Consider the following 10,247-nt stretch of genomic DNA (forward strand, 5'->3'; position numbering starts at 1 on the left):
TCTTAACCATGTCCATAGACACTTATTAATTACACTGTACCCTTGGTTTATTCATCAGATGACACAAATGAGATGCGCTGTTTGGAAAAAAGGTAAGAGAGCAAAATTAGTATGCGGTATCACAACTGTAACTCATGTGATACACATACATAAAGACAATACCAGTCAAGGAGAATTCCCTTTCCTTAGGTGAAAGCAATGTCGTCTTCTTTATAAGTCAAGTACATAAGCATGTGACTGGCAATTGCATAACCCCTCAGTGCCCCCTACTGCACAAAATTTGCAATCAATTACAAAATGGCAACGATCAATCGAGATCACTGCTACATGCGCATTCTGGTCTACAGATTGGCCAGTAATAAAACAGAATTGATCTTTCAAAGAGGCAATCAATTGCAAGTACTTGTGTTATGGGCCCATGATAAAAACACAACAGATCCATTTTTTATACGCAGCTACAATTATTAACTGTTAATTTGACAGTACAGCAAATTGTATTTCTTGGATATAGACTTGATTTTCTACTAAAATGTATAAATACATGTACATAGTACATACAGAGATGAGTTTAATTAAACTTCTGTTTTATCTTTAATGCTGCCTCATCAGACAAAACATGAAATCTGCTTTAACTTAATTAAAACAAAAAACAGGTGCAACCTTCCTTTTCACTTTAATACAGTCTTGTTATCGTTCCCTTAAATCAATTGACGTGTGTTTGCAATATTTGGGGAAATTACAGAATACTTGAGAACAGGCATCATTTTCACAAATTCATTCCCAACACAAAGCTGTCAATTCCTGGGTCCCCTTTAGCTGATAGGACTCTGCCATAGTTAGGAATCGAGGGGTTAGTGCCATCTTTAGACTCAGTCAATAGTATGAGAGAGCTTTAATTTTTTATGATAAATCAAGTCTTTTAAACAAACCTTTCAAGATTCCAGCATTACAATTCTCCCTTTCCAATATTGGAAATAAAAAATTAGAAAGTTATTTGAAAACATAAAATATTCCCAACAAGAACTGAATTTGCATGATATACTGCATGATCTGTATTTAAATGAGCAAAAATGTAGATTGCACTTGCTAACAAGGTTAAATACCAAGTAAACAAAAATATAATTTTCTTTCAAAGATACAACAAAATAACCAAAAGCACAGATGGAAAAAACATTTTCTTATAACAACGAAATACAGATTGTATGCAAACGTAAGATTTTAGAATGAATGAAAATAAAAGAAAGATGAAGCAATGAAACCTACCATCTGCAAAAGGATCGTTTCTCTCGGGTGACATCTTTTGTCTGAGTCTAAGTCTTCGGTACTCATCCTCCCTGTCCATGATACGAGGTATACGATGTTCCGCCATCGGGTCATAGTCCTGCAAAGTCAAAGAGAATATAGAATAATAGAGAAGTCCCAAGAAATAATAATAATTTTGACATTCCATAGACGGATTACTTTGTTTTTAGCAACCAATTTTTGGGGTTGGTGGTGGTGTTGATTTATTAACTGATTTCTAAGAAAGCATGAATGCTTGTTAGCAAGCAACCACAGGACAGATGGCTTAAGTTCCTCTCCGAGGGACCTGGTAATTAGGATATTGGGCCGTATGCATAAAGACAAGCAATTGCTTATAAGCAAATGCTTTAAGCAAAAGCAAGAGCTGGTCAAGCAAAAGGGCAAGTTCAAGCAATTGCTTAAATTCGTATGCACAAGCTTTTGCTTGTGCTGAAACCTTTTGCTTGCACTGCCTAAGCAATTGCTTATGTGTTGGACAAAGGATCGTTACGGTTGTGCGAACATCGCACAGTAGGACGACGCTTTGTTCCCGACCTGGCAGAAGTATTTTTTATTACGCAAATAGGGGGAAAACAGCGCAGAGCATCAGGGGAGGGGGGGGGGTTTCTGTGTAGATCGATGGACAAAAATTGCCGTAAAAAGTCTAAAATAACAGGAATTTGATTAGATATGAAATCACAACATAACCTCTGGAATATGGAGCTTGAAACGGTATGAAAGTTTAATCCTTAAACGAGAATGCCATGAGTAAGCAAGAGCTCAAGCTGGTCTGGAGGTGCTTGAAAAAACGCAAGCTATTGCTTATCAAGACAAGTAAAAGGTTTGTTTTATGCATACGGTTTTAAGCAATTGCTTGTTTGGTAAGCATTTGCTTACGAGTAGTAAGCAATTGTCTGTGCTTGTAAGCAAAAGCTTTTGCTTATGAGCAATTGCTTGTTTATGTGCATACCGATTCAAGCAAAAGGCTAGCACAAGCAATTGCTTGTTTTTATGCATACGGCCCAATGCCTTACCAAAGGGCACTAGCACACCAAAACAATAACAAATTATTATAACAATTTATCATTTCGTATCATGCAAAGTCTACAAATGCATATTACTTTTAATAAATGCACACTACTAAAGAGTGCCTGATGTTAATAACAAGTGGAACGCCTCTGGCAGTCTCGCCTGCATTACGCGATTTAATGTAGCAGCAGTGCTAACTTTGAAAACTACTATAAAATAATCATTCACAAAAACACCATTTATATAATGACATAATACCACGTTCATTGACCATAAATGACATTTGAACGGTGACTTAAGACTTGTCAACTACACCCATGTCCACATTTCATTCACTCTATCTATAAACTTTCAAAGTTATGATGGCAATTCAACAATTACCCCAACATTGCCTAAGTTTATTGACCTTAACTGACCTTTGACCTTGGTTTTGTGACCTGAAACTCACAGGGGATGTTCAGTGATACTTGATTACTCTTATATCCCAAGTTTTATGAACTAGATCCATAAACTTTCAGAGTTACGATGGTAATTCAACAAATACCCCCAACACGGCCAAAGTTCATTGACCTTTAATGACCTTTGAACATGGTCATTTGACCTGAAACTCGTACAGGATGTTCAGTGATACTTGATTACTCTTTTGTCCAAGTTTTATGAACTAGATCCGTAAACTTTCAGAGTTAGGATGGTAATTTAACAAATACCCCCAACACGGCCAAAGTTCGTTGACCTTAAATGACCATTGACCATGGTCATGTGACCTGAAACTCGCACAGGATATTCAGTGGTACTTAATTAACCTAATGTCCAAGTTTCATGAACTAGATCCATAAATTTTCAAAGTGATGATGGTAATTCAACAAATACCCCCAACTTGACCAAAGTTCATTGACCCTAAATGACCTTTGACCTTGGTCACGTGACCTGAAACTCAAGCAGGATGTTTGTTTTTACTTGATTAACCTTATGCCCAAGTTTCATGAACTAGGTCCATATACTTTCTAAGTTATGATGTCATTTCAAAAACTTAACCTTCGGTTAAGATTTCGAAAATAATTCTCCCAACATGGTCAAAGTTTATTGACCCTAAATGACCTTTGACCTTGGTCATGTGACCTGAAACTCAGGCAGGATGTTCAGTAATACTTGATTAACCTTATGTCCAAGTTTCATGAACTAGGTCCATAGACTTTCTAAGTTATGATGTCATTTCAAAAACTTAACCGTAGGTTAAGATTTGATGTTGACGCCGCCATCGCCGTCGGAAAAGCGGCGCCTATAGTCTCGCTCTGCTATGCAGGCGAGACAAAAATGGAATAAAACAGAGCATTATATTTCAAAATGTAATGGGTAATCTAACGGTTCAGACTGCTAAAGGTAGTGCAAGTAAAAGAGAGTTAGTGTATCTATGAATTACCTTTCCGGCTTTCTGTGCATCTGAAAACAATGAAGAGGGCGCTGTGTAGGTATTCTTCTGCATGAGAGTACTTGAGCCATAGTCATCCTCGTCCTGGAGTTACAGATTAAAAAAACAGCAATGTATCGTGTCATTTCAATGTTTTTAAAGCAAATGCTGCTATTCATTCATTTATAAGTCTGACATATTCAAGGAAAGGATTCTTATACACGATACTAGTTTAGATGTTTTGTCAGTTAAGCTGCAGTTAATACTTTGACAGAGCAAGGGCACATAGTGCCATCTGTTGCCCACAGGGCAGCCCTCACAATTTTTATCTGAAAAAAGTAAAGCTGAATTTAGCCAAAATTCTATGCATTTCTTTTATACAAATTACATCCATTCATGGGAACAACAATACAAGTACCAAGTCTGGCCCTGGTCTACTCTAAACCATATAGAGATTAACATAACTAAACAATAATTGAGGTGTATTGAAAAATGGTTTACTATTAACAACACATTGCCACAATTGCCTAAATTCAAGCTGTATCTATGTCACATGTTCATTTATAACATATCCCCCCCACCTATAAAAAAAAACACAAATCCAACCATACCTCTATTCTTTGAGATTAATGAAAATAAAAATGACTGCGGCACATACCATAGCAATTTAAAGCACTTAAGCATTAATGAAACATAATTTATAAAAAAATATAAAATGAATTTGAACTTACCTCATCTGCTTCATTTGCAGGGATAGAGTAAACATAGCCATCATACTTTCCATGCGCCTTGCCACCATCATAGATCTCATTATCAAAGTGACCGGATTCTGCAAACCCTATCCTTTCTCCATTTTCATTCTCTTTGCCAGGCCCTTCATCGTTGACCTGACTGCGCAGTGACGTGGTGCGCGACTGCAACTCCTCTATCTGACGTTGAAAATCTGTAGAAAAAACAGAAATTATACATTACATTATTGCATAATAAGCTAAAAATCACTGACAGGTTTCCACACCCATTAGAAGGGTGTTACCTTGCAACAGACCAACAGCATCGTTTGATGACATGGCCTAAACCTCTACATGTACATACATATATTCTGGAGTCAAACTGGATGTTGTATGTTAGTGGCACGACAAAGACATTCCTGCAAATTTGTATTTATACACCAGTATCATTCAAACATTCAAGTTCACCATCACCATCTACTGCTGCGCCACTCACCTGTTACTGCCTGACCCAAACCAAAAAGATTCTCGAAATCATTTGCAAAATTTGTTTAAGGGTGTTTGTGTCATCTGATATTAACCCTTACAACGTAGTAACGCCTTGAAAGATTGCATCGTTCAGTTAACAGATCCAGAGAAAGAAAAAGGAGTTAAAGGTGGTCATAGTTCGAGTTGCACACTCGGTTCATACAGTCCAAATACATTTTACTCGGCAAATGATTTGAGGTGCACTCAATCAGCAAATTGATATGTCCCTAGCTGCCGACACAAGTTGCCAATATTTGGCATCAAAGTGTGTTGATTTGGAATGTATTTTTTTTAATGCTTAATAAGCCCAACATCTGTACACCAGGGGAGGGGTGGAGATAGTCCTTCCACAGCATTCCATTGTGAAAGTGGGGCACATAATTGTTATCAAAATAAAGAGAAGGTGGCATCTTAACATCGATCTCAATGCACAGAGAGACTTTGGGAATGCAGCTGAGACGTGTCTATGCACTTTTGTGTATGATCCATTCATGTTATTTTATTTTTCAGGGGCTACTTTTCAGAACTTACTGCCTAAATCTCAAACATTGGATACGCTTTAACATTGCAATGAATGGGGATTTCCAGGGCTCGTTTGCGCATTTCAAGGGCTAAATTGCCCCAGCCCCCGTGTACTTTTCCTGGTGTGTGTGCTGTGCAAATATGGCATATCTCATTTTCCTATTTCTTAAGTGAAATCATAATTATTTCATATTTTCAGATATGTGTGAATTATGGGCTCCTTAAAACCCTTGCGGGCTGAATAAATTTACCTGGTGCTGATGATTATGAAAAAACGTATCATGATCGGTGTGTTTAAATTTTTCAATAGTTAATGACCAGTATTATGCAAAACAAAAAACTTGATAAACTTGGGCTCCTTAAAACCCTTGCAGGCTCCCTAAAAAAGTGCTTGAGGTGCCTGGCTGGCTCCCTAAGAAAAAAGTAAAGGTCAGGCCCTGCAATTCATTCATACTCTACACATAACTCTTCAAATTTTCACTTAATCAACCCATTATTGCTTATTGCACAGAGACGCATAATACACAACTGTCCTGATTTCTGCAACTCTCCACCAGAGTGTATCAAAATATGCTCATCTCTTAACTCATTTAATGCAAATATTAAATCTGTGATATCAGAATATTTGAAGTAAGTTTTCTGTGTCAATATCACTCTTCCTTTGATTTAATCATCACTAAATCCTCCCCTATGACCACCACCATCATCATCTCCATCAATAGAGGCGCACAGCCAATATGGGAGACTCTCTATTATGGGAGACAATCTCCCATATTAGAGACTTGCTTTGCAAAAGAACAAAAGAAACAACACCAACAAAACTACAAAAGCATAATTTTTTCCACCCAAATTTTGTCTCACTGAGGTCAGAAGCCCATTTGTTTTGTGTGTGGATGACAACAAAAATCCTTATCAAAACAAAAGTAGACGGTGAATTTTTAAAGTAGATGGTGAAAAGGGGTAATTTATCACATTTTTATTTGCCGCCAAGGTAAACAAAGGAAATTGGTCTCCCAAACTGGAGACTGTCTCTGAAATCGATACCCAAATTCTGTACAAAAGTCTCTGATATTAGAGATGTCTCTCATGGGAGACAGTCTCCCATATTGGCCATGCGCCTCTACTGTCCATGATCTTCAATTTCACCATTGTCCTCATTCTTATAATCTCCATCATCATCAGTGTAAAATTATGAACAAAATGATTTTACCATTCTGCTTTAAACCCGGACGATCAACTTCTTTCTTTTTTTTACTTGGCCTTGGCTTATAGTAATGTATTTAGCATTTAGTTCAAGCTTCAAAATGAGATCTTACTCAATAAATTTGATCAAGATACTGTGATGTAGCAACAATTTATCAATGGCACCATGTGGAAAATTGTTCATCTGCCACCCTTTTTGCATACCCAACTACAACTTATCATGCAACCCCATAATATGTCTGCCAACTATGCACGGACGAGTCCTGGACCTGGGCTCCGGCCTGCAAACTGGGCCGCAGCTCCCTGGTTTACAGCTGGGCAGCCTGGGCTGGCATTGGCCAAGGCGCGGCGTCTACTCGACACAATCAACATTCAAAAATGAAAAATGGCCAAATGATCAACATTGACAATCAATAGTATGGTAGTAGGGGGTCCTAAAGCTACACACCACTCATCGCACATGCAGTTTGGCAAATGCGCACTCTGCGTGTGGAACTGACTGCAGGGTGACGAACAATTTTTTTTCAACAGAGGCTGCAGTAAATCTCTAAATGCAGAGAAAACCAAGAACTGTTTGGAATTTTGGAGTTATACTCACTTTAATGTCATTTTATCCTATAATAATGTTTTAGAAATTGAGACACAGGAAATAATATTTTTTGCATGATAAATCGAGTGCGTAGCTTGGGTGTCTGGAGAAAAAAATTATTTTTCTTATTTCAAGAAAATATCACATTTTCTTTGCGAATTTGAAGAGAAATGACCTTCAGACTGACAGAAATGTAACATTTTTGAAAAAAATCAAATTATTGGCTGCAAAAAAAGAAGAATGAAATTAGGTCAATTTTCAGCATTTCTCTGCCATAGACTGTGTAGTTAAGAAATGGACACACACAAATCCAAATTTTTAGCTTCCGAGATGTTATTAATTTATTATTAATGCCAAAAACTTGTCCTTAAAGAGTCCAATAGGATTTTTTATGCTCTATCTGATGGTATGATTTTTATAAAGATTTGGAAACCAGATCACAATGAAAAATTGCGACAAAGTTAAAACAGAAATTTCATTTTCCCATAGAAAACCAGAGCTGCCAACATTGGGATGATAGAATCCAGAAGATTTCGCGGAGGTATGATTTTGTGAGGGAGCGCGCGGCGAAATGTCCCACGGACGGGAGTTTTGGGTAGCAAAACTCATTAAGAAACAACATTTGATAGTATCCGACAGCTGTCTAAACCATCAAAACTTTTGGCACATAGATTAAATGCACATTAGAGAGATTTCATGAAATGATGAATTGTCTGTCATTGACTAAAAAAATAAGTTCAAGCCTGATTTCAGGCAATACAGTAGAACATAAAATGATTCACAAAAGAATGCGTTCAACAAGAAAATACCTTTATTGTCCAGAGGGGAAAAGGGCTGCAGTAGTGGAAGATGAGCTTGCCTGGCCCTGTAAAGACTTATATGTGGCCTGTTTTAAAGTCTGAGGGCCGAGGGATTCCTGTGAAAATTGCCTTTTTGTAGCAAGCACGCACAGCCAGCCAGCGCCAGGCTAGCTCACTCACGAAAGAGAAAATGTTCGAATCCGATCAACCCAAGTAAAAGTAGGCAAAAAAAATCTCCACTTTGCTTCTGTTCTTCAGGATTGTCAATAAAATTATTCCTAAAAGTCAGGGTGTAATTATAATAGTAACCCATCGTTGATCCACAGTTTCAGCTCGAATAAAGCGCACACAAGCTTCCGAAAAATACATCGGACTTCCCTTTTCGCATAGCCTCCTGCCGGAGACCAGGCAGTGCCGCGCCGGGGCGCGTCGGGGGGCATAGGCATGGAGTGCCGCTAAAGTGTTTCCATCATGCACATGCACATTGCAGAACCAGAAAAAAAAATTGCTTGTTAGACTAATTCACCAGTCGTTCGGTAAAATTATCTTCATTTACATTGGAAATCAATGTACGATTATACAAAAACTGGTAAAAGTAACTGGGTAAAATGAAAATGTGATAAGGAGTTTCCACGTGGGTGTAAAACTAAAGGGAGTTGAACATGCTAGACTCGTAAAACAGTCGTTTGTATGAATTTTACAATTTAACAGCTAAAAATCACAATTATCCGGGAGATTTTGGCATGGGGTCGGGAGAACGGGAGATTGGATCGAAATCCAGTATTCTCCCGCAGGATCCGGGAGACTTGGAAGCTCTGGAAAACGCATGGAGAAATGGCAATCTCAACACACACAAAAATAAGGTTTTGCAATTTATCTCTAATTCCTTATTTAAAATGATCATATAAACTTGTCCTTACTGTCAAAAGAAGCCCCTCAATTTTCTCTTTCCATACATGCCAAACACAAGTTAATAATAATAATCAATTCAGATCACATTTTTCTAGTAGCCTGAACTTCCCCGAAAAATGTGCCATATTTTCCCCTAAATCAGCCTGTTTTATGCTGACACTTTTCAGTGTGGCTTCAGACACTAGCTTTAGGACCTCTTCTACATTCTGAAAAAAACAGCCATTGGCATTGCCATTGACATGATTGACATGACAGACAGGCTGACAGCGGGATTTTCGTATTACGTGAGTTTTGCAAATTTTTATTCTTGTTTATTAATGATCTTTAGAATGTTTGCCACAAATTAGTGAAATATAATTTGTTCAAATATTAAAATTGGCATAGTTTTTATCGTTTGAAAACAAAGTGCGTAGCTTCCCCCCCCCCCCCCCATCATATCACACAGGCCATGTACCAGTGTGTACCCATACATAGGCCATACCGTATATGACACCACACGAATCAGTCAACACAAATGACAAAATAAAAAAAATAATCACCCAACTCTCGTCGTCAACAACACTGATAATACAACATAAACAGACAAGTAAAACATATTTTTAAACATTCAAAATTGTGGTCTCAAAATCTATGATCATTCTTCTTTCAAATTTGTATCAATAGAGTGAATCATGGCACCAAACAAGAAACATTTCAAGAGTCATACCTTCACGCGTTGCATACTCTGCGGCCGCCATGTTTGATGCTAAATTGGACCTACACGATTTCCGTGCGCGCGTGAACGCGCTCGTCAAGCTAGCTTACGAACGCGCCGTGCGACCTTTGCTCGTGACGTGACGGAGCTGAGGGCTCGGCAGGATCGAGGTAGTCTACAAATGAAGACCCACATCTGCAGTGTGTGTACCACACCTGATTCAACGAGTCTGCATAGCAGACTAGGTCTACTGTGGCTGGCTCGCTTCGCTCGCCATTTCAGGCTGGTTTGCTTGCTTCGCGCAAACCAGCAGCAGCGCGCGATCCCACCTCACCAGCCATTCAGAGTCTGCATAGCAGACTAAGATCGAGGTGGGGGCGCTTACTGGGGAGAAGAGAAGAGAAGAGAAGAGAAGAGAGGAGAAGAGAAGAGAAGAGAAGAGAAGCCGGAAGAGAAGAAAAGAGGATCGAGAGGAGAGGAGAGAAGAGAAGAGAATTAGAGAAGAGAAGAGAATTAAGGGAAAAGAAAAGAAAATTCAGAAAAGCCAGGAGAG

General features: G+C 38.4%; 1 protein-coding gene across 2 annotated transcripts in view; it reads right to left on the minus strand.

Annotated features, from left to right (window-relative positions):
• LOC129275183 (splicing factor 3B subunit 1-like) overlaps positions 1-9,808 on the minus strand; it is a 33,103-nt gene extending 23,295 nt beyond the window's left edge. For both annotated transcript variants that reach the window (XR_010295389.1, XM_054911973.2), the window contains exons 1-4: positions 9,707-9,808; positions 4,450-4,661; positions 3,731-3,823; positions 1,264-1,381 (exon numbers count right to left, since the gene is read on the minus strand). Coding sequence is in view for 1 of the 2 variants with exons in the window: in XM_054911973.2 (XP_054767948.2) it covers positions 1,264-1,381; positions 3,731-3,823; positions 4,450-4,661; positions 9,707-9,737 (454 nt within the window). In the remaining variant the exon portion in view is untranslated. The remainder of the gene's footprint in view (positions 1-1,263; positions 1,382-3,730; positions 3,824-4,449; positions 4,662-9,706) is intronic.
• Between the last annotated feature and the right edge of the window lie 439 nt (positions 9,809-10,247).

The sequence above is a fragment of the Lytechinus pictus genome, chromosome 13, assembly GCF_037042905.1.
Source record: "Lytechinus pictus isolate F3 Inbred chromosome 13, Lp3.0, whole genome shotgun sequence".
Taxonomy (NCBI): Eukaryota; Metazoa; Echinodermata; class Echinoidea; order Temnopleuroida; family Toxopneustidae; genus Lytechinus; species Lytechinus pictus.